The following is a 23,470-nucleotide window of genomic DNA, read 5'->3' on the forward strand; positions in this document are numbered from 1 at the left end:
GGAGGCGGGCGAGGGCGTGGACAAGACACAGGCACTGCCATCCGTTGTTTCGGAGGCGCCTGTGAGCGAGGAAGCGCCCCTTCAAGGGACAAGTACTCCGGAAACATCGGCGGCTGAGAACACGAATGCGGAAAACGGCGGCCGGTCAACGAGCGCTGGCAGTGCGTCGAAGCGCCCGCACGCCGACGCCGGTGACGGGGCGGATAAGCAGGCCTCTGGCAACGCCGAGGAACCACCTACGAAAACTGTGCAGGGGCGACGACCTTCCTTCAGACCGCAACCTAACATCGCGACGGGCCGGAGGGCAGCCGAAAAGCCGCTCTCGCAGCACGTCGAGCCCAATAATTACGATGGCGGCGGGACTTCTGGAAGCGTCTAGCGACGTGCTAGGCGCGAAAGGTAAGCACCATGCTCCCAACGTCCTTCTAAAGTACGAAAATGGCGATGCAACAGTCACTGAGCGTAGCAACGTTTAACGTCCGTGGGTTTGCATCGAAAAGAAAGCAAAGTCAGGTATACCGTATTTTAACGGACCAGGACGTGGACGTGTTGGCGGTTCAGGAAACCAAAATAGAAGGGGAAGAGGACACGGGGAGCATGGTGCAGCGTTTCACGTCGAGGTACGATGTGGCTGTTAGTCACGCGGTTGGCACATCGGCCGGGTGCCTTCTGTTCGTTAAGAAGTTGCCAGGACTGACAGTGCAGGAAGTGATTGCATGTATGCAGGGTCGCTTTATTGTGTGTGACTTCGTTTTTCATAAGTGAATGGCGCGTTCTTTGTGTTTATGCACCGAATGCGGCTGATGAAAGGTTAAATTTTTTCGTGAGCATCCAGCGATATCTAAATACTGGGCGACAACTCGTCATTATGGGCGATTTCAATTGTGTCTTAAGTGCTCGAGATAAGACAAGTAGCCGCGCCTTTAGAGACGCAAGCACGGATGTTTTGTCGCAGCTAGTTGGCGAATTTGCTCTAGATGATGTAGCGGAGTGTTTGGAGGGAGCGCGCAGCGTGAAATACACGCATTTTCAAGGTTCTAATCATGCCAGGCTCGACCGTATTTATTTATCGTTGGATGCGATTCCGAAATGCCAAAATTATGTCGTTATGCCAGTGTCTTTTTCGGATCACTGTCTTATGAAATGTACAATCGGCCCAAGAAACCGAAGGAAAAAATTTGTGTGGGGACTGTGGAAGCTAAACTCCAAACTCTTAGAAGATGAAGCTTTAGTTGAAATAATTGCAGGGAAGCTTAAAGAGATAGAACAACGGCTGTGCACCACCATTGGAGAGCAGTGGGAATGGTGCAAACAAGAAATTAAGATGAAAGCTATAGAAAGAGCCAGTTGTATTCGACATGATGAAAAGCAAGAAGCATGTTTAAGGGCGACACTAAGTCAGTTAATAGCGCACGAGTGCAAAGAGCCAGGGGTCGATAATGAGGATATTGGAAAACTGAAAAAGAGAATTGAGTTATTAGAAGAGGATCGTTATCGAGGAGCGCTCGTTCGCGCCCGGGCCGAAAGATGCGCAGCAGGCGAGACGCCCACTAAACGGGCTCTCGGTCTCGAGAAAGCGCATGCTCGTCGAAACGACATAGAAGAAATAGAGTGGAACGGCAACCTCGTGACAGATAAAGACGGCATTGCACGTGCGTTTTACGAATACTATCAGCAACTGTTTGCTTTTCGCGACATGAACATGGACAGGTTTAAGCGCGTGTTTCTTTCTTCCTTGCCACGACTAGATGCTGACACCACAGAAAGGTTGGAGCTGCCGATTTCCGAGCATGAAGTTGAGCGTGCCATTGATAATCTAAATCCAGGAAAGTCGCCAGGGCCTGACGGCTTGAGCGCGGCTTTTTATAAAGCATTTAAAAAAGTGTTGTCCCCATTGTTAGCTGCAGTATTTAACGAAGGCTATGATCTTAACTTGTTGCCGCCTTCTTTTGCGTCGTCACATACTGTACTAATCCCCAAAACAGAACAAACTGAGAAATTGAGATTGGTGACGTCATACAGGCCAATAGCCCTAACAAATGTTGATTACAAAATACTAATGAAAGTACTAGCAGCCAGATTACAGACCGTTATTAAGGAGATTGTTGGGCCTCACCAGACTTGCGGCATCAAGGGAAGGGCCATTGCTACGAACATACATAAGGCCAGATGCGTACTGCAGTGTTGTGACGCAACATGCGGTAGCGTCGCGGTTCTACAGCTCGACCTTGACAAAGCGTTTTATTGTGTTTCACATGATGCCTTGTTTGCAGTTCTAGATTACATTAATGTGGGTTCTGTTATCAGTGGGGGCGTGGCCTTGGCGTACCGAAACTGCACTACAAGATTAATTGTCAACAAGGAACTCGGTGCACCCGTAAACTTGCGACGTTCGGTGCGTCAGGATTGCCCCCTCAGCCCGCTTCTGTTCTGCATTTATATTGAAACTTTGTGCTTGTCAATCCTTGAGAATGAAGATGTACAGGGCTTCCAAGTCCACATGACGGAGGTCAAACTTTTGGCGTATGCCGATGACGTAGCCGTCTTCTGTGCGAACAGAGAGAGCGTTAGCGTGGCAGTCGATGCCGTGAAAGATTTCAGCACGACAACTGGAAGTCCAGTGAATTGGGGAAAGTGTCTAGGGTTTTGACACGGAGAGTGGCCATCGACGCCTTACACGTTTGCCAATGTGACTTGGGCCGCAACACCGGTTAAGTACTTGGGTGTGCCTCTAGAATGCTATGAAGACAGTGAGCCATTTTGGCGCGATCAAGCCCAAGAAATCCGTGAGAAGGCTGACAAATGGAGCGGTGTGCCGCTTTCTATCTTTGCACGCGCAACGGTGTGTAATCTGTTTTTTGTTGCCAAGTTGTGGTATGTAATGCAAACGCTTCACTGTTCCAGGTTAAACATTCAGAGGCTGCATCGGGTGTTTGCCGCTTTTGTTTGGGCGTCAAATTGGGAAAGGTGTAGACGGGATAACTTGTTTCGGAGTGTCAAAGACGGGGGTCTTGGGCTAGCACACTTATTCGCACGACAGCTCGTAAACAGATTCCTTTTCTTCCGCGACGTCACTGATCCATTTCTGCGCACTGTTTGCCAAGTAAGGCTCGTGCGGGCGTTGCCAAATTTTGTTGTTGCCACAGAAAGTATGCCAGGGCGCCTCTTTGGTTTTTTAAGAGAGGTCGTAAACAGTGTCAAAATTTTGACAACTCGTTTTTTGGTTGAATATTTGTGCTCAGTCAATAGGAAAAAATTGTATAAGGATGTATGCGATGACTTTTTCTCCGTTCCTGTGTACAGAGCCTTGTACAGCGGCTATCCGGGTCAAGATGTATTGAAGCGGGTAAAAAGGATGCCAGTTTCCCCCGGAGTAAAAACGTTTTTCTTTAAGCTGCATACTGGAACGTTATCGGTAAAAACATTTCTTGAGGACAGGGGCTTTTTTCTGCCATGGGGGTCACTTTGTTTAATATGCAAACAGCCTGAGACAATAGATCATGTTTTTCTACACTGTTGGGAGGGGGTTTATTTTTGGGACGTGCTGCAAAGAACCCTTAAAAAAGACTTACCGTTAGATACACGTAGCATCAGGTTCCTGTCAACAGATAACGAAGATGGCGTGCCTTTGGATACCGTCATGTTAATCGGTCTGCACAGCCTCTGGCGGTCCCGGATGGCTGGGTTTCATTTAGACCCCGATGCTCGCCCTGCAAGGCTCTACTTTCGTGAAAGCATGCATGCGTTTGTTGAAATGCACAAATTGAAGCGTACAGTTCCCGAATAGCTGCCAAGATTAGAACCCTTGATCCGTTTGAGAGAATTTTAACACGACAACGTCATCCCACCTAAGGATGACAGCTTACTTATTACTATCATTTCTACGTTGTAGGGTCTGCTCGCGGGCAGGTCAAATCTCGCGCCGCTCACCGCGGGTAGCCTCGGACCCCTTCTTCCCGAGTGGTGGGGCGGGGGGAGTGAGGCTAGGAGAAAGCCTTCATAAGGCACGACCGGGAAGGCCCGCGCTCTCTTGCTCTTGGACCAGCCCTGCCAAAGGACCACCTGACCCAGCTGCCACGAAGACGACCGGCCCCCCTGATGTGAGATTAAACCTTTTCATACAAAGACCTGCCTCGCGTCACTGCCTGTGCGTCCCCGCGCAGAGGAATTGCCCACAAATAATGACGCCCAGCGTGCGGCTTTAATTAACACCTTGTGGACGATTTCTCTGTCGATTTTGGGATGTGCAGCCAGACTCGTGGCAGGCCCTCTTTGTTCGGGGCCACGCCGGACCGATAGGGTTAAGGAGCGGGTCAGGCGGAATGTTCGCGGGGTAGCGACTTGTGTAGTGTTGTAAATTTGTTAGGGGTTTTGTGTTATTTATGTAGTTTTCGGGCGTTTTCTGTTGTGTATTTCCGCGTGTTTGTAGATAGATTGTTGTGTATGTGAATGTTCTTGTTGCCATGAGCAGTTAGCCGGTGCGGCCGGACAGTTGGCGCGAACTATGCCTCCCAGAAAGGATGTTTCAGCCACGGCTTTGGATGGCGGGGCAGCCGGTAGTGAGACGGCCGACGCGGCGGCCGTAATGGGGCAGGTGACTGAGATGTTTGCCGCATTAGCCCGTCAGCTCGGTTCGGTGGCTGGCGCCAACCAGGCCGCAGCATCGGTAGCATCGGCGACAGCATCGCGCCCGCGGATAAATATGGAGGCCCCCTCCTTTTCCGGGTACACGGACGCGAAATCAGTCCACGAGTTTTTAGAACAACTCGAGGACTACCAGACGGCTCTGGGCGCCCCAGATGACGTAATGCTAGGGCAGGTCCTGCCTGTAGCACTCGTCGAGAGCGCGGCGCGATGGAGGCGCTGCCAGCCGACTTTCCAGTCGATGGCGGACTTCAAAGACCGTTTCCGCGCCGAGTTCTTGCCGCCTGATTATGAGCGCCGGATGCTGGAGGAGCTCGCGTTGCGCACCCAACACCCAGAGGAAAGCCTCCTCGAGTACGTACGCGCAATGCAAGAGCTGTACAAGAGGGCAGATCCGACGGCAACCGACCGAGATCAGGTTGCGCGTGTGATCAGGCAGTGCCATCCACGCTTCAAGCCGTATCTGCGGGGCCGCAGTTTTACAAACCTCGAGGCCCTAGCGCAGGAGGCCAAAACCGTGCAGGCGGATTTACTGAACGAACTGCGCTACCAGCCGCCCCCCAGGCCGGCCGAATCGCTGGAACCGGGATACAGTGCACTAGAAGGGGGCAGTGGGCTTACTCACCCGCTCCTCTGACGCAGTCAGCGTCGCATCCGAGAGGTGGCGCCACAGGCAACTTCAATGGGAACTTTGCCTGGAGCTCTGATTTCCTGGCGGTTCTGTTTATTTCAATTGAAGCCGTCGACAGACTTGTTGACTTTAATTTTAAAACACTTGAGAGTCTTTACATTTCTTTAGCAATCAGCGCATTTTTTAGGCCACATGATATTTCCCACCTTAGTAACTTGCGTAAAAGGACGAGGGCAACTCGATCGGCTTGCTGCTTATCCTAACCGCGAGGCATTTTAACCAAATAAGGCGTCGCCGACGGATTTTGCTTGTGCAGAAAGGGCCTTAAAATGTTCCAAATTATCAAGCAACCATTAAAAAAAATATATAGTAGAAATCTTGAATTATAGTGTGGGAGATGAAATATACCGTTTCATATCGTGTTGCACTAACCCAATATAATTTTGTATGAAGATTATGTCTGGTAGTCATACCTCCTAGTCAAGCTCAAAAAGAAAAGCAGGCATGCTATGAGGTTGGTTTGCCAAAATGAAATTGCATATATAGCTTAAATAACTCACTGTTTAACCTACGTTGTTTCACGTGTGACAGTATATACTCTGCATTTGTTAACAACCATGCAGTTACAATCGTGACATGCTTGTCTACAGCAATATAAGAGTAAATAAAATAAAGACAACAGGGCTGTTTGTTGCTTACACGAAGCTTTTATTTCAAACAAGTGAAGTTCAACAGCCGGCCAATGAGTCACGCAGCATCTTGTGCAACGGCTCAACTCGAGCTGTTTGGCCCTCGGCCGCTCTCCTGCCTTGTCGCTCTTAATTCCTTTCACATAAAAATGCAGATGTGTGACAACATAAAAACTAATAATTTTTGCTGTGAGGGAAGGAGCATGGGAACTGTAACCGACCTTCTCGGAGAGCACTTCTGCATTGGAGGTCAACACGGCCGTGCAGTACACGACATCGGCGTGGCCGGGAAAACTATGTTTGCTCCAGTATACTGATGGCATTTCTAAATTGAAATAAAACTGATTTAAAACATCGCAAGCGGAAGACGTACACGCTGGTGGGTATTTTTGACGTCTTGTTCGCGAAAGGACTTGGCGATCGAAGCTGTTTTCTTGCGTATCAACTGAGTCCTCGGTGCGAGAAGACTGCACGGCAGCAGCATTATCACACGGGCAGTGTCGGCTTCTTAGTAACGTATGTCGGCAAATTAGGAAGACTGGATGGCACGGCATCGGCGCGCAGAATCGGCTCCACGCGTGCTATCCTCACCTCTTTGCCTTGGATTACGTGTACATAATTAACGCGGCTCGAAATGGAGCTCGCATACTGCGCTCGTGTCGTCCAGGGGCTCTGTGGAGGTTCTTCTCCCACTCTTGCCGCCTGTTTTCATCCTTCAAGACGCCAAACAAAGAAAATTTCGGTTCACCCTTGACATAAACGTAGCCCGTTTGGCACCCAGGCGCGTAACAGTGTTTTTGCCGATGTCGCGGCACAGCCCAGTCCCTGCAAAAGCACACTTATAACTTTATGCTGTGCTCGCCAAAAACACTGCACGAAAAAACCCACGCGACGACGTCCACCGCAAACAAACGCAGCTGCGCGGAGCTGAGGTAGCTGAGGGAAATGAGCGCGCGGGCCGCTGCTGCTACCATTTGCTACATTGAAGCCGACACCAGCGCCGCCGCTCGGCCTCTCGGAGAAGCACATATCGTCGACGTTCGCGGAGCCACCGCTCCGCATAGCATGTGCCGGCGAGTGAGCCCACTGCCCCCTTCTAGTGCACTGTAACCGGGATGCGCATGGGATGGAGGCCGAGAATGCGCGATGAGGACTCGGCGCGCCGAGGTAATGGCCGTGGAAAGGCAGGCGGAACCCCCTGTTGTCCCTCGCGCGCTGGACCCGTACGCATTCGAGCAGCGGCGTCGTGCCGGCCTCACAGGCCGCGCGCCGAGCGAGCGTCAGGAAGGCGCGGAGAAAGGGGAGAGTCGTCCCCAACCGCTTCGTGGAACGAGGGGTCCTCCGTCCACGCGGCGGGTGAACGACCGGCTTTGCTGGAATTGCAACCAGGCCGGCCACATGGCACGCGAGTGCCAAGCTAGGCGTATGCAGGGAAACGCCCGACGCTGGCGGTGATGTCTGGTGGCACCGGCCTTTCACCGTCAGCGGGAGAATTTCATGGTTGTCAAGGCGCTAGTCAGGAAAAGAACTCCCGCGCCGGCGACGGGGAGGCCTTTGTCCCGCTCGCCTGTAGAGCTCAGGGAGTCGTTCCGCGCTCAAGCCCTTTTATGCTAGTGCAGTTAGCGGGTCGATGCTACTCTGCACTCGTAGACACGGGCTCAACGCTGTCACTGGTCGGTGACGAGGTGTACGAGGCCTGCCGGATAGGTAACATCCGTGTCAGACCGGCCGAAACCCCGTTAAGCTTAGCAGCTGGGGCGGCAAAGGCAAAGGGAGCAGTGCGTCTTACGATGCGCTTTGACGGCAGAAAGCGGAGACATCGCTTCGTCTATCTGCCTGGCTTGTCGATACCAGTAATTCTGGGAAGGGATTTTCTCTCGAGCGAAGGCATTGTGCTCGACATGGGGGAGAATGGCTATCGTTACAGCCAGCTCGCCCCCCTCATTCCCTTCGAAAGCGCATCCTTGCCCGGCTGTCCTGCACAAAAGGTGGGTGTCCACACCTGTGCGACAGAAAGGCAGGTGAGCTCCCTCGAGATGCTGAGAAACGGTGGCCCGTTAGAAGCGATTATTGCGTCTTTCTCAGGACCCAGTAGTCAGCGCCGAAGGCTCGCGGAAACTTTACTCCCGTTTTCGGATTGCTTCACGGAGAAACCGGGCAGAACCGACCTGCTTCAGCACGAGATTCAGACGTGTGATGCGCGCCCTTTCAGGTGTAACCCGAGGCCGTTAAGTGCGCATAAGAGGCAGCTTCTCGACTGTGCCCTTGACGAAATGATTGATACCGGTGCGGTGAGACCCTCACAAAGTCCCTGGGCGTCACCAGTGGTTCTAGCGCCGAAGAAAGATGGATCGGTCAGGCTGTGTGTTGATTATCGTAAGCTCAACTCACTGACGCCTACGGTTGCGTACCCTTTTCAGTCGATCGAGGCTGTGATGTACGCGTTAGGGTACGCGAGGTTCTTCACAGTCCTAGATGCAAGCAGAGGGTACCTGCAGATTGAGGTGGCCGAAGGTGACATTGAGAAAACCGCATTCACCTGCCACCGCGGGCTCTTCGAATTTACTCGACTCCCGTTTGGTTTGTCTAACGCCCCGAGCACGTTCATGCGACTGATGGACATCGTGCTGGGCGATGCAAGGTTCAACTACGCCATGGCGTACCTCGACGACGTTGTGATATTCTCACAGTCGTTCGAGGAGCACCTCATTCACCTGAATTCCGTTCTCGATAGAATGAGACGTGCCGGTCTAGCCATCAATCCAAAGAAAGTGCAATTGGCATCGAAGAGAGTGAACCTCTTGGGCTTTGTCGTGGATGATGGCACACTGAGACCGAATGATGACAAACTGCAGGCAATTCTGAACTACCCCTGCCCCATGGATGTGAAAAGCTTGCAGAGGTTTTTGGGGATGGTTGCGTTCTACAGGCAATTCATCCCGCGCTGTTCGGAGCTTGCAAGGCCGCTGAACCTGCTGTTGCGTAAAGGCTCGAAGTGGGTCTGGGGCAAGGAACAGAGTGACGCATTTGTTGCCTTGGCTCGCGCGATAGCGAATACCGCTAGTCTGCGCCTCCCCGACCTGAACAAGCAGTTTGTCTTGCAGACAGACGCTAGTGACTACGGTGTTGGAGCTGTTTTGTTACAGGAACACGAGGGCAAACTGCGCCCTGTCGCGTTCGCTAGTCGCACGCTCACATCGGCGGAGCGGAATTACTCCGTGACCGAAAAGGAATGCCTGGCGATCATGTTCGCATTGTCGAAGTTCGACATGTACCTAGACGGAGCGGTCTTCACCGTGCAGACAGATCATCAGGCATTGTCTTGGTTAAAGAGGCTCAAGAACCCCGCAGGCAGACTCGCGAGATGGGCGCTGACGTTGCAACGTTACGCGTACGCCATCGAGTACCGCTGGGGCAGCTTGAACAAGGTGGCCGATGCTTTATCGCGCGCACCGTGGAATGCTGGCGGAAGCGCTTCAGAGGCGCAGCCCAGCTTTGTAAAAAGCGGCGTCATCGCTGTTGGAGAGGAGGAGAGGGCGGACGGGAGTGTCGCGCCCGGTTTGGAGAGAGAGGAGACGGACAAAGGTCCCGCTCGGTGCTGTGACGGAAGGGAAACACAGCAGCTCGTGGCGGCGACCGCTCGCCTGCCTAGGATCGAGGCAGAAAGAAATGTCTTGGGGAGTAGCGGTCAGTAGAGAAGAGCTGATCGAGGCCCAGAAAGCAGACGGTCTTTGCCAGCGGGTGCTGAAGGAGCTTGCGAGCAGCGCAGCTTGCACCGGGAACGCTGAGGGCAAGTACGACGCGTATCTGCTGGGCGATGATGGCTTGCTGCTCCGCTATATTCCCCAACTTGACGAGGAAGAGGCGATAGCATCCCCTTTCCGAGTCGTGGTCCCGAGAAGGTTGCGGAAACGGTTCCTGCAGTACTTCCATGACTCAGCGCTGGCAGGCCATGGCAGCGGCAGTAAGACTTACAAGTTATGCCGTGTCGCGACCTGGCCAGGCATGAGAAAGGATGTGCTGGGATACGCCCGTACCTGCCCGGTATGCCAGGTAGCCAAGCCTCGGGCGGGCAAGCCCGCTGGCATGATGAAGGCGGTAGTTAGCAACTACCCGTGGCAAGCGGTCGCGTGCGATATCATGGGACCCCTCCCTCGGTCCGCGCGCGGAAACCAATTCATCCTGGTAATAACGGACCACTATTCCAAGTGGGTTGAGGTTTTCCCCCTTAGGAAGCTTGTGTCGGAACGAATTTGGGAAAAACTGTTGGAGACTTTCACTCGTTTCGGTTTCCCTTCCGACCTGATTACAGACAATGCTTCTTATTTCACAAGCAAAGTCTTTGTAGACTCTTGTCGGGCGCTTCAAATCCGCCAAAGGAGAACGAGTCCCTACCACGCTCAGAGCAACATAACCGAGCGGGTGAATCGAAATCTGAAGAGCATGCTGGTCGCGACGACCGAGCAGCACAGAGATTGGGACGCGCGGTTGTCCGAACTGGCGTTCGCTACAAGGACAACCGTGAACAGGTCAGTGGGTATTACACCCGCTTACTTGAATTTTGGGAGAGAGATCGCTTTTCCGCTAGAGAATGCCCTACTCGACGTGGGGGGGCCTGCGCACCCTCCGCTTTCGCAGTACGCGGCAAGGCTCCGGGAGCGCCTGGAGGCAGCGCAGCGAGCAGCCTGCGAAAACCTCGATGTCGCGCGCATGGAGCAGGCGGATCAGTACAACAAAGGTCGCCGTCACGTCGTTTTCAACACGGGCGACTTAGTACTCAAGAGAACGCACCCACTTAGTAACGCAGCGCGCGGTTTCGCCGCGTCGCTAGCGCACAAGTGGGCTGGGCCGTACGAAGTTACGGCACGGACTACGCCGCTCACCTACCAGCTGCGGTTGTTGACAAACGGCGAAACCGCCGGTCCGGTGCATGTCGCTGATTTGAAGGCTTTCCACCTTCGCAAGGACGATGGCTGCGGAGCGGTGGAAAATCAGCGCGATGCGGCGATCTCACCCCCGGGAGGACGAGCAGGTAGCGGTGCGGTTCGCAACCGACGCTACAACCTGAGGACCAGGTAGCACCCGTGTCTCTCGATTAATAATCACTCGCAGTGCTCTCGCCCTCTCAGTATGTCTTCTAGGAAGCTCCAGCGGACCGACGTCCGTGGCTCGGACTCCAGAAGGCAAGGCAGACCACCGTCGAACGGTGGCCGCCATCAAGGCGCGCCACCCGGCTGGCGGCAGGAGCCGCGCGAGTGGCGCAGGTTCCACGGCCGCGGTGGCCCCCACCGCCAGCCAAACCACGTGCCTAACCACTGGAGAGCACCTCCCAGTGGTGCAGGCCAACGCAAGGGCACCAGGGATCATCAAGCGCAGGGCACCCCTCAGCACCCAGCCGGCGCTTCGGCCGCCGAGCAGCCGCAACCCAGGCGGTCCAGGAGCCATCGGCCGCTTGTAAAACGACGAGGAGCGGGCCGGCCTGTGCTCGCTCTGCGGCACACTTGTCGTGCACCGGCTCCGCCATGAGGCCGGCGCGTTGCATACCTGGCATAACGGCGACTGCAGCACCTTTCCCCGCTGTGCCACTGCAGAGGGTCAGCCCGGATGAGGCGGCCCTCCGCATCCTCCAGTCCAGCCGCCCAGACCTGCTGTCTCCGGCGGCCGAGGAGCTTTGGAGGGCGCTGCCGGCAGGGCCCCCAGCGGAGCCAGGCGCCTCGCTCCCCCAGGCGGCTCGTGAGGAGCCCATCCAGCCAGCGGTGAGCGGCCCCCCGGCGAGCACCCCTCCCCCCTGCGACGACTCTATGGACCCGGACCCGGAGGTCATCGAACGCCTACTGGCGGACCCCGGGACGGACGTTTGAGGGGGGGGGGGGGGGGGGGAGATGTAGGGTCTGCTCGCGGGCAGGTCAAATCTCGCGCCGCTCACCGCGGGTAGCCTCGGACCCCTTCTTCCCGAGTGGTGGGGCGGGGGGAGCGAGGCTAGGAGAAAGCCTTCATAAGGCACGACCGGGAAGGCCCGCGCTCTCTTGCTCTTGGACCAGCCCTGCCAAAGGACCACCTGACCGAGCTGCCACGACGACGACCGGCCCCCCTGATGTGAGATTAAACCTTTTCATACAAAGACCTGCCTCGAGTCACTGCCTGTGCGTCCCCGCGCAGAGGAATCGCCCACAACGTGAACATTTGGCTGTGAGCTGGCTGATTTGTTCCGTGTACAATTTTGTAATGTGTCAGTGTCCGGTAATAAAGAAAAAAAAAAGTTCTGGCATGGTCAAGTGGCTAGGATACCTGGCTTTCACCCAGGAGGCCCGGGTTCGATTCCCGGCGTCGGAAAATGCGGTCTCATGGTGTAATGGTTAGCACTCTGGACTCTGAATCCAGCGATCCGAGTTCAAATCTCGGTGAGACCTGCGCTTTGTTTTTCTTTTTTTTTTACCACTTAAACTGCCTTCGACGTTTCTTGTGCACCCACTTGCTCTCGTTCACCGCGTTCTGGCGTGGTGGATTCTACTTCCGGCCACCGAGCGTGACGGACGTGTGTATCATGGGCTCCCAAGGAGCGGATTTAGTGGCCCAGCCGGGCCGCGGTATCAGGAGTACGATCAAACCGAACGAGGACTACCAGCTGATTTTGCCGCATTTGCCAACAGGTTCGAGCGTTTTGCATACTGTTTTTTTGCATGGCGACGTCCAAGCCAGGCCATACCGTGTTGAAAACTTTCGTGACGCTCTTGAGCGTCTGTCATTGCTGCCGGAAGTGGTTGCCCTCGGGGCATATCAGATGAATCATGTTTGGGCCGTGACATTCTGCAATGAAGAAGGAAAAAACAATGCTACAGGCGGAGGCGTTCAACGTCAAGGACCACCGCTGTGTGGTCATTTACCCATGCAACCAGGGCGTCAGGCTGAAGCTGTTCTGGCTGCTACACGGCGTCAAAGATGACGACGTGAAGGCAGCTCTGGCGGCTTTTGGAAAAGTGACCGACATAACTCGGGACAAGTGGAGAGTCAAAGGCTGCGTCGACAAGTCGTCTACTACGCGCTCAGTGACATTGAAGCTGAAGGTGGGCGTTACCATCGAGGACTTACCGCAGCAGCTGCGTGTTGGAGAGGACGTCGCACTCGTCCACGTTCCTGGCAGAGCTCCGCTCTGCCTCCGGTGCCGCGGCACCGGACACATACGTCGGGAGTGCCGTGTGCCACGTTGCGGGCTCTGTCGTCGCTTCGGCCACGACGACGCCCAGTGCGTGCGAACATATGCTACCGTAGCTGGTCCTGGTCGTAGGGATACTACTGAGGAGCATATTATGGACGAAGTCGACGCAGTAGAGGCGACCCGTGAGAGTCGGGAAGACGCAGTACCGAAAAGCATAGCCTCAGAAAAAGCAACGCTTCCCACGGAACATGAGGCTGCCAACTCAGAAGAACCGCCTGTGCCTGACACCAGAACTGAGGCGGACGCGGGAAAAGCAGATGATGCTGCGGTAGGTGCAGCTGAGACGGTTTTGGAATCGACCGACAAGAAGGACGTTGACACGGAGATGCCCGCGGCGTCAACTTTGCCAGCGATGAGGACGCACGACGAAGCTGATGACAAGGCGACGAGCTACGACGGGACGGGCCATGAGGAACCTCTTCCCAAAGCGCCTCCTGTTCGACGTGTGGCCTACAAGCCCAACCCGAACATCCCTCCTGATCGTAGGACTTCGTCGGGTGTCCCTGCGCCTTAGCGGAGGCGCCTTGCAGGGTCTTCGTGTTGGTAACCCGGTCTTCGATCGGGTTCAGTGCTGACACCGCCGTACTTTGCAAGCTGGAAGGATTTTTGATGAGGTGAGCTGCAAACCGATGTCACTTTGAGAGCGGCGAATCCCAACCACTTAGATGGCGCCTCAACTAACATCTAGCTTGCGTATTGCCACACTGAACGTGAGAGGTCTTTCTGCGCGAAGAAGGCAAAATCAGCTTAAACGTCTCTTGTTCGAAAACGAAATCGATCTGTTGGCTGTTCAAGAGACAAAAATTGAAAGCGAAGAGTTGACAGATGCGATGGCAGAAATTTACCGTGCACAGTTCAGTGTTTGCGTGTGCCATGCAAAAGGAAAGTCGGGAGGGTGTCTGATTTTAACGCGAAACGGCAAAGTCGCTGTGGAAACTGTATTTTCCTGTGAAAGTGGCCGGATTGTAGCATGCGATTTTTACTTTTCTGGTGTAGAGTGGAGAGCTGTGTGTGTATATGCACCTAATAGAATTCCCGAACGAGATGCCTTTTTTCGCCGTGTTCAACCTTTCCTGCTGACAGAAAAGCGTGTACTATTGCTTGGAGATTTCAACTGCGTGTGTAGACCTGAAGATAGAACAAGCAACAAAACCCTGCAGGACACGAGTGCCGAGCTACTGTCTGAGATGATTAATGAAGCAGAATTGGAAGATATTGGCATTATAATGCAAGGTTCAGAACAAGCACAGTACACGCATTTCCAAGGCGTTAGTCACGCAAGGCTGGACAGAATTTATGTTCCTTCTGAAGTTGTGCCCTTGTGTTCCCAGTACCAGACTGTGCACGTCAGCTTCAGTGATCATTCTTTAGTCGTGATCACACTTGGGGAGAGGAAAAGGACTGTCAAGTTTAGTTGGGAATTATGGAAATTTAATGACTCATTGTTGGAGGATGACGAGTTTAGCAAGAAACTAAAAGACTCAGTCGAAAGCTTGTTAGAAAAAGAGACAGACTTTATACAAACATGGGAACAATTTAAATGCGACGTGAAAGTGGCCGCTATAGAAAGAGCATGTGTTTTAAAGCGTAAAGAAAAACAGCAAGAAAAGGAACTTCGTACCGAGCTTGATTTCATGCTCAGCATGGAAGGCGTCAAGCCGGGGTTGTACAGACAAGAAATAAAAGAGACCAAAACTAAGCTTGAACTAATAGATGAAACGAAATATCGAGGTGCTGTGATAAGGGCACGCAGCGAAAGATTTTGGCTTGGGGAGACGCCCACAAAAAGGGCGCTCAGCGACGAAAAACAGTATGCAGTTTCGAAAGAGATAAAGGAAATTTGTTATCGCAATGACGTAACTTCCGAATCTGAGGTGATTGAAAGGGCGTTTCTGGAATATTACCAAAACTTGTTCAGCCTTAAAACGCCTGATGTTGAACATTACAAAACTGCATTCCTGTCGCTAATGCCAAGAGTCGAGGAGGACCTGGCGCAGGTACTTGAGGAGCCCATAACGGCAGCAGAAATCGAAGCTGCAATACAGCAGCTGAGCTTGAACAAGTCGCCTGGGCCGGACGTCCTCGGTGCCGCACTTTACACGGCTTTGAAAACAGAAATGGCAATAGCATTACAGCGCGTAATAAGCGAGTGTTACGAAAGAAAGTTAACTCCGCCGTCTTTTCGAACTTCCCACGTGGTGTTGATCCCAAAATCGGACGACCCGAGTAGCTTGCAGTCAGTTGAGTGTTACCGCCCAATAAGCTTAACTAACGTAGACTACAAAATTTATATGAAAGTGCTAGCCGGACGACTCCAAACAGTAATTAAAACCCTTGTTGGCCCACACCAGACCTGCGGCATAAAAGAAAGATCCATTTTTACTAACATACACGTAGCTAGAAGTGTCCTTGAATGCTGTGATGCAACGGAGGGTCGTGTCGCCATGATGCAAATGGACCTGCATAAGGCGTTTGATAAAGTTGTGCATGAAATTTTGTTCGCGCTGTTGGAACATGTGAATGTAGGATGTATCATCACTGATGGCGTGAAAATGGTTTATGATGGCTGTACATCAAGGTTCATAATTAATAACCGCCTGAGTAATAGTATTCTTGTCTTGTCGTCAGTGAGGCAGGGTTGCCATCTTTCTCCACTGCTTTTTGCACTTTACCTGGAGCCCTTTTGTTTAAAGCTGTTAACTACGCAAAACATTCGAGGTTACGCCTTTTGTCATAATGAAGTGAAGGTATTGGCATATGCAGATGATATAGCAGTGTTCTGCAGAGACCAGGAAAGCGTGCAAGAAGTGGTGAGAGAAGCCGTAAATTTTTGTGATGCAAGTGGCTGCGCGATAAGCTGGCAGAAATGTTTTGGTTTTTGGCATGGAAAGTGGCAGGCCACGCCAGAAGTATTCTGTCGAATGAAGTGGGAAGACACGCCAGGAAAGTACCTCGGCGTGCCGCTAACCAACTACAGAGAAAGCAAAGAATATTGGGCCCATGAAACTGAACGAGTCAAAGCTCAGACAAGCAAATGGGGCGGTCACAACTTTTCCATGTTCGCAAGAGCTACGGTGTGCAACATGTTTTTAGTAGCGAGGATTTTTTACGTTCTGCAAGCGCTAACTTTGTCAAGGACTTCAGCGCAAAGGTTGCACAGAGTGTTTGCAACATTTATTTGGGCGTCAACATGGGAACGTACCAGCCGATGCAATCTGTTCCACAAGGTGCGGAACGGGGGGCTAGGGTTGTCAAATTTATTTCTGAGACAGATAGTCACTAGATTCTTTTTCTTGCGTCAAGATAATGATTTTCTGCGAACTGTTATACAAGTGCGATTGTCAGAATCACTGCCTGATTATGTTGTGTCATCTATGTCTGCAGGGCGGAGTGGGTTAAGTGCCTTTTTGCAAGAAGTTGTTGCAGCAGTCCGTATTCTTCGGTCAAAATTTTCCGATGAGTATCTAACCATTGTAACAAGGAAAAAGATGTACAAGGACCTGCTTGATGTGTTTCTGCCAGTGCCTGTTTATCGCAGTGCTTATCTTCTGGGTCCCGAAAGGGATGTGCTAAAAAGAGTCAAAAGAATGCCGGTGAAGCCTTCAGTGCGTTTTCTTTTTTCAATTGCATACTGGAACCCTCCCAGTGAAGCCATGGTTGCAAAGCAAAGGCCTTTTTGTACCTTGGTCAGTAGAGTGTCTTATTTGCAAGAAAGTGGAAACTATAGAACATATCTTTCTCGACTGTCATGACGCTGTTTTTCTTTGGGATGTATTGAAGCGCACACTGAAAAAAGATTTCTCCCTGACTCCTTTTGGAATACCCTTCCTACCATGTGCAGAGCCAGGTGAAGTGCCTTGCGACCTGCTAATGTTGCTCTGCATGCACAGCCTATGGCGTACGCGAATGGATGTCAGGCATGAACATGTTGTTGTGAATCCAGCTCATCAGTATTTCATTGAGAGCATCATGTATACTCAGGAAGTTTTCGGACAGCAAGCTCCTCAGCCTGAGTGGCTGCCTGTCCTCGACCAACTAAAATCATTTAACCCATTTTATCATCGTGCACTAGCTAGAAACTGACCTGTGCTTTTATTGTCATGTCATTGTATTTTTGTTTTGTTTGCCCGGCCAAGTCGAAAAAAAAAAGTTCTGGCGTGGTCTAGTGGCTATGATACCTGGCTTTCACCCAGGAGGCCCGGGTTCGATTCCCGGCGTCGGAAAATGCGGTCTCATGGTGTAATGGTTAGCACTCTGAATCCAGCGATCCGAGTTCAAATCTCGGTGAGACCTGCGCTTTGTTTTTCTTTTTTTTTACCACTTAAACTCCCTTCGACGTTTCTTGTGCACCCACTTGCTCTCGTTCACCGCGTTCCGGCGTGGTCTAGTGGCTAGGATACCTGGCTCTCACCCAGGAGGCCCGGGTTCGATTCCCGGCGTCGGAAAATGCGGTCTCATGGTGTAATGGTTAGCACTCTGGACTCTGAATCCAGCGATCCGAGTTCAAATCTCGGTGAGACCTGCGCTTTGTTTTTCTTTTTTTTTACCACTTAAACTCCCTTCGACGTTTCTTGTGCACCCACTTGCTCTCGTTCACCGCGTTCCGGCGTGGTCTAGTGGCTAGGATACCTGGCTTTCACCCAGGAGGCCCGGGTTCGATTCCCGGCGTCGGAAAATGCGGTCTCATGGTGTAATGGTTAGCACTCTGAATCCAGCGATCCGAGTTCAAATCTCGGTGAGACCTGCGCTTTGTTTTTCTTTTTTTTACCACTTAAACTCCCTTCGACGTTTCTTGTGCACCCACTTGCTCTCGTTCACCGCGTTCCGGCGTGGTCTAGTGGCTAGGATACCTGGCTCTCACCCAGGAGGCCCGGGTTCGATTCCCGGCGTCGGAAAATGCGGTCTCATGGTGTAATGGTTAGCACTCTGGACTCTGAATCCAGCGATCCGAGTTCAAATCTCGGTGAGACCTGCGCTTTGTTTTTCTTTTTTTTTTACCACTTAAACTCCCTTCGACGTTTCTTGTGCACCCACTTGCTCTCGTTCACCGCGTTCCGGCGTGGTCTAGTGGCTAGGATACCTGGCTTTCACCCAGGAGGCCCGGGTTCGATTCCCGGCGTCGGAAAATGCGGTCTCATGGTGTAATGGTTAGCACTCTGAATCCAGCGATCCGAGTTCAAATCTCGGTGAGACCTGCGCTTTGTTTTGTTTTTTTACCACTTAAACTCCCTTCGACGTTTCTTGTACACCCACTTGCTCTCGTTCACCGTGTTCCGGCGTGGTCTAGTGGCTAGGATACCTGGCTCTCACCCAGGAGGCCCGGGTTCGATTCCCGGCGTCGGAAAATGCGGTCTCATGGTGTAATGGTTAGCACTCTGGACTCTGAATCCAGCGATCCGAGTTCAAATCTCGGTGAGACCTGCGCTTTGTTTTTCTTTTTTTTTACCACTTAAACTCCCTTCGACGTTTCTTGTGCACCCACTTGCTCTCGTTCACCGCGTTCCGGCGTGGTCTAGTGGCTAGGATACCTGGCTCTCACCCAGGAGGCCCGGGTTCGATTCCCGGCGTCGGAAAATGCGGTCTCATGGTGTAATGGTTAGCACTCTGGACTCTGAATCCAGCGATCCGAGTTCAAATCTCGGTGAGACCTGCGCTTTGTTTTTCTTTTTTTTTACCACTTAAACTCCCTTCGACGTTTCTTGTGCACCCACTTGCTCTCGTTCACCGCGTTCCGGCGTGGTCTAGTGGCTAGGATACCTGGCTTTCACCCAGGAGGCCCGGGTTCGATTCCCGGCGTCGGAAAATGCGGTCTCATGGTGTAATGGTTAGCACTCTGGACTCTGAATCCAGCGATCCGAGTTCAAATCTCGGTGAGACCTGCGCTTTGTTTTTCTTTTTTTTTTTACCACTTAAACTCCCTTCGACGTTTCTTGTGCACCCACTTGCTCTCGTCCACCGCGTTCCGGCGTGGTCTAGTGGCTGGGATACCTGGCTTTCACCCAGGAGGCCCGGGTTCGATTCCCGGCGTCGGAAAATGCGGTCTCATGGTGTAATGGTTAGCACTCTGGACTCTGAATCCAGCGATCCGAGTTCAAATCTCGGTGAGACCTGCGCTTTGTTTTTCTTTTTTTTTTACCACTTAAACTCCCTTCGACGTTTCTTGTGCACCCACTTGCTCTCGTTCACCGCGTTCCGGCGTGGTCTACATTCTACTTCCGGCCACTGGCGTGTACGGACGCAGGATCATGAGCTCCCACGGAGCGGTGACAGCGGCCATCGATGGCCGCGGAAACAGGTTCAGTGCCGAAGACAAGGAGTATGAGATCTTTTTGCCTACCCTGCCGACCGGACGTGTTGTTCTAAACACAGTTTTTTTGCACGGAGATGTGCGTGTGAGACCTTACAGGGTCGAAGACTTCAGGGACGCCCTCGCCAACACTGGTGCGCTCCCCGACGTCGTGGCGTTGGGGGCGTACCAGGTAAACCACGTGTGGGCGGTAACCTTCAGCAGCCCAGAAGCCGCGAAGAAATTAGCCGCCTTGAAGGAGGTTGAGGTAAAGGGACTCCGGTGCATCATTTTCGACCCCGAGGATCAGCAAGTAAAGCTGCGCCTGCATTGGATGCTGCACGGCGTCGCTGACGACGACATCCGGACTGCTTTCGCGGCGTTCGGAAACGTGACCGAGGTGACGCGGGAGCGTTGGCGCGTTCAAGGAATGAAAGAGAAGGGATCCACCACGAGAACAGTGCTGCTCAAGTTGAAGCCAGGTATGAAGGTGGACGACCTGCCCCACCAGGTTCGAGTCGCCGGCGAGTTGGCTCTCGTGGTGGTGCCCGGGCGGCCGATGCAGTGCCTGCGTTGCCACGGCGAGGGTCACGTTCGTCGCGACTGCAAGGTTCCCAGGTGCTCCAAGTGCAGGCGCTACGGACATGCGGACGAGGACTGCGTCCGTACCTACGCGTCTGCGACCGGGCTCGGAGGGAAAGGAGACAGCGGGAAGCTGATGGACGTCGCTGAGGCTGAGGACGCAGCGAGGGGTACCCACGAGTTTGGCAACCTCCCCGTGTCGCTGGACACGTCAGCGACTTCAAGCGGCGACGCCCCCCTTGCCAGTGGACCAAGACCCCAGCCACCAACGGGAGACTCGCCTCAGTCAAAGGAGGCGACTTCAGTGGATGCAAAAAGCCCACCAGTGCCCACGGACTTTGTAGCGAAGGAGTCGACCGAGGGTCACCGGTGGCCGTACGACCACTGTGGCTACGCCAGGGAAGCGTCCGCATGGAGACACCAGCCACGACGGCGACAAGGAGGCGGTGCCCAGCGTAGAGGAGCCACCAGCAAAGACGCCTCAAGCAAGGCGGGCCTCTTTTCGGCCGCGCCCTAACCTTGCGAGCGAGAAGCGCGCCAGCGACAAGGCGTCTTCCGAGCAGGGCCAGGTGCACGCTCAGGGTGACGCCGGCGGCGAAGGCGGCGGTGGCGTCTAGCCATGTGCTGGACGCGAGAGGTAAGCACCATGCTTTCGGTCTCTTCTTCTTATGTAAAAATGGCTCCTGCATCTCCGCTGAAAGTCGCCTCCCTAAATGTTAGAGGTCTGGCAGGAAAAAGAAAGCAAGGCCAGCTTTTTCGGCTTTTAACGGAGCACGGCATAGATGTACTGCCGTGCAGGAGACGAAAGTCGACGGCGAAGAAGAGACCGGGAGAATGGTGCAACGTTTCACGTCCTCGTTTTTTGCTGTCGTTAGCCACGCTGTAGGCACATCGGCTGGTTGTGTTCTCTTTCTAAAGAAGTTGCCGGGGCTAGAAGTGCAAGCTCATTTCTCTTGTGTGTCGGGCCGGTGTGTCTTCCTTGACTTTCGATTGAATAACATCGAGTGGCGCATTATTTGTGTGTACGCGCCAAATGAAGCAGAAGAAAGGGCGCAGTTTTTTACAGCATCGAAGAACGCCTTCGTTGTGACAGACAGCTGATCGTCCTAGGCGATTTTAACTGTGTTCTTAGTGCGAGAGATAAGACAAGCCCTCGACCGTTTAGAGATGCAAGCACACAAGTGTTATCGCGAATGGTTGAGAACTGGAACATGGAAGATGTAGCAGAGTGTCTTGAGGGAACGCGTGCAGTAAAGCTCACACACTTCCAGGGTTCAAGCCATGCACGGCTGGACCGCATTTATGCATCCGTCGATGTCTTACCTGAATGTAATGGTTACGAAGTTGTGCCAGTATCTTTTTCAGACCATTGTTTAGTTAAATGTTGTTTTGGGATGGTAAAGAGAGGGAATTCTTTTTCATGGGAAATGTGGAAATTCAATAATAAACTCCTGCAGGATGAACTGTATACCCGTATAGTAAAAGATGAAATTGCAAAAATAGGCCCCGGTAAAAATATGCACATCTGGCAACAGTGGGAGCTGTGTAAAGAAACTATAAAAATTAAAGCAATAGAGAGGGCTGCCTGTATACGGTTTCAAGAAAAACAGAAAGAGACAGAGTTAAGGAAGCTGCTCCATAGGCTGCTTCAACAGGAATCTCTAGCGCCGGGGAAATGGAAGGCAGATGTAAGGAAAACAAAGCAAAAACTAGAATTGATCGAACAAGAACGGTATCGGGGAGCGTTAGTGAGGGCAAGGGCAGAAGACACAGCTGCAGGGGAGGCGCCATCAAAACGAGCGCTGGGGTTGGAAAAAGCAAACGCTGAAAGGAACCACATCGACAAAATAGAATGGGGCGGTGTCTTGTCGGCAGACAACGACCACATAAAAGCAGCTTTCAACGAGCATTACCAAGCGCTCTTCGCATCCCACACGGTAGACACTATCACATTTAAAGATCAGTTTCTGGCGGCGATGCCGCGTCTTGGTGATGACGTAAAAGAGAGATTAGAAGTGGCTATCACTGAAGCCGAAGTGGGGCATGCAATCGCCAGCTTAAACCCCGGTAAATCGCCGGGACCACATGGGCTCAGCGCGCGTTTTTACAAAGAATTCAAGCACGAAATTGCCCCTATCTTGAACGTGATCTTTAACGCAGCCTACACAGTAAATGCACTGCCTCCGTCATATGGGTCATCCCACGCGGTGCTCATTCCTAAAACGGATCAAATAGATAAATTGCGACTGGTTACAGCCTACAGACCCATAGCACTTACGAACGTTGAAAAAATTTTTATGAAGGTTTTGGCTCGGAGGTTGCAGACGGTGATTAAGGATATAGTTGGGCCACACCAGACGTGTGGGATAAAAGGGAGGTCAATAATGTCCAATATTCATAAGATGCGAAGTGTTCTTGAGTGTTGTGATGACTCGAATGGTCGGGTGGCCATTCTCCAGCTCGACCTTGAGAAAGCTTTTGACTGCGTCGATCACGAAATTTTGTTCTCTATTTTGGACCATGTGAATGTTGGGTCAGTTATCCGCAAGGGCGTGGCCCTGGCGTACCGAGACTGCACGACGAGATTGATCGTAAATAAGAGTCTGGGGGCCCCCATTGGCGTGCAGCGTTCGGTGCGACAGGGCTGCCCTCTCAGCCCTCTTTTGTTTTGTATATACATTGAGACATTGTGTATTAAAATATTGAACAATGAAAACGTTAATGGGTTTAAGTTACAAGCAGCCGAGGTGAAGCTGCTGGCGTACGCGGATGATGTTGCAGTTTGTACGGTGGACCATGAGAGCATAACCGAGGCTGTCAAATGTGTCCGTGAGTTCTCTCAGGTTACCGGAAGCGGGGTGAACTGGGCCAAGTGCCTTGGGTTCTGGCATGGACGGTGGCCATCGAAGCCTGAACACTTTGCAAATGTGACGTGGGCGAAAACCCCAACCAAGTACTTAGGCGTCGAGCTTGATGGTTACCGCCAAAGCGAGCAATATTGGCAAGAACAGACGAAAGCGCTACGGGAGAAAGCGGAGAAGTGGAAAGGTGCCAACTTATCGATTTTCGCCAGAGCTACTGTATGTAACCTTTTTTATATCAGTAAACTTTGGTTTGTTATGCAAGTTTTGCATTGTTCGCGTGTAAACGTACAGAGGCTCCACAGGATTTTCGCCGTCTTTGTTTGGGCTGCAGAATGGGAACGCTGCAGCAGAACAAACTTATTCCGTCGGGTGAAAGACGGTGGCTTGGGACTTGGACACCTCTTTTTGCGGCAAGTGGTCAACCGGTTTTTGTTTTTTCGCGACGTTTCCGACCCTTTCTTGCGCACTGTCTACCAAGTTAGGCTGCGGCGCCTACTGCCGGAGTTTGTTGTCTCCACCGAAGAAGTTACGTGTGGTATATTCGGCTATTACAGAGAG

At 52.5% G+C, this 23,470-nt stretch overlaps 2 protein-coding genes and 17 non-coding genes across 20 annotated transcripts in view; 18 read left to right on the top strand and 1 right to left on the bottom strand.

Moving 5' to 3' along the window:
* Positions 1–23,470, bottom strand: part of LOC149351830 (lysosomal alpha-mannosidase-like) — a 123,680-nt gene that overhangs the window by 45,479 nt on the left and 54,731 nt on the right. The gene's annotated exons all lie outside the window — the stretch shown is intronic.
* Positions 598–20,565, top strand: LOC149351855 (uncharacterized). The gene is made up of 2 exons (XM_089584277.1): positions 598–620; positions 19,476–20,565. Exons 1-2 carry the CDS (start codon positions 598–600, stop codon positions 20,563–20,565), a joined length of 1,113 nt encoding a protein of 370 aa, XP_089440403.1.
* Positions 12,226–12,297, top strand: TRNAE-UUC (transfer RNA glutamic acid (anticodon UUC)). Its single transcript has one exon. It is a non-coding gene; the product is annotated as a tRNA-Glu (tRNA).
* TRNAQ-CUG (transfer RNA glutamine (anticodon CUG)) lies at positions 12,303–12,374 on the top strand. The gene has a single exon. It is a non-coding gene; the product is annotated as a tRNA-Gln (tRNA).
* On the top strand, positions 17,332–17,403 carry TRNAE-UUC (transfer RNA glutamic acid (anticodon UUC)). The gene has a single exon. It is a non-coding gene; the product is annotated as a tRNA-Glu (tRNA).
* On the top strand, positions 17,554–17,625 carry TRNAE-CUC (transfer RNA glutamic acid (anticodon CUC)). The gene has a single exon. It is a non-coding gene; the product is annotated as a tRNA-Glu (tRNA).
* On the top strand, positions 17,631–17,702 carry TRNAQ-CUG (transfer RNA glutamine (anticodon CUG)). Its single transcript has one exon. It is a non-coding gene; the product is annotated as a tRNA-Gln (tRNA).
* Positions 17,783–17,854, top strand: TRNAE-UUC (transfer RNA glutamic acid (anticodon UUC)). The gene has a single exon. It is a non-coding gene; the product is annotated as a tRNA-Glu (tRNA).
* Positions 18,004–18,075, top strand: TRNAE-CUC (transfer RNA glutamic acid (anticodon CUC)). The gene has a single exon. It is a non-coding gene; the product is annotated as a tRNA-Glu (tRNA).
* TRNAQ-CUG (transfer RNA glutamine (anticodon CUG)) lies at positions 18,081–18,152 on the top strand. Its single transcript has one exon. It is a non-coding gene; the product is annotated as a tRNA-Gln (tRNA).
* TRNAE-UUC (transfer RNA glutamic acid (anticodon UUC)) lies at positions 18,234–18,305 on the top strand. Its single transcript has one exon. It is a non-coding gene; the product is annotated as a tRNA-Glu (tRNA).
* On the top strand, positions 18,453–18,524 carry TRNAE-CUC (transfer RNA glutamic acid (anticodon CUC)). The gene has a single exon. It is a non-coding gene; the product is annotated as a tRNA-Glu (tRNA).
* On the top strand, positions 18,530–18,601 carry TRNAQ-CUG (transfer RNA glutamine (anticodon CUG)). The gene has a single exon. It is a non-coding gene; the product is annotated as a tRNA-Gln (tRNA).
* On the top strand, positions 18,682–18,753 carry TRNAE-CUC (transfer RNA glutamic acid (anticodon CUC)). The gene has a single exon. It is a non-coding gene; the product is annotated as a tRNA-Glu (tRNA).
* Positions 18,759–18,830, top strand: TRNAQ-CUG (transfer RNA glutamine (anticodon CUG)). The gene has a single exon. It is a non-coding gene; the product is annotated as a tRNA-Gln (tRNA).
* Positions 18,911–18,982, top strand: TRNAE-UUC (transfer RNA glutamic acid (anticodon UUC)). The gene has a single exon. It is a non-coding gene; the product is annotated as a tRNA-Glu (tRNA).
* TRNAQ-CUG (transfer RNA glutamine (anticodon CUG)) lies at positions 18,988–19,059 on the top strand. Its single transcript has one exon. It is a non-coding gene; the product is annotated as a tRNA-Gln (tRNA).
* On the top strand, positions 19,142–19,213 carry TRNAE-UUC (transfer RNA glutamic acid (anticodon UUC)). The gene has a single exon. It is a non-coding gene; the product is annotated as a tRNA-Glu (tRNA).
* On the top strand, positions 19,219–19,290 carry TRNAQ-CUG (transfer RNA glutamine (anticodon CUG)). The gene has a single exon. It is a non-coding gene; the product is annotated as a tRNA-Gln (tRNA).

The sequence above is a fragment of the Amblyomma mixtum genome, chromosome 3, assembly GCF_055824585.1.
Source record: "Amblyomma mixtum isolate Tamu chromosome 3, ASM5582458v1, whole genome shotgun sequence".
Taxonomy (NCBI): Eukaryota; Metazoa; Arthropoda; class Arachnida; order Ixodida; family Ixodidae; genus Amblyomma; species Amblyomma mixtum.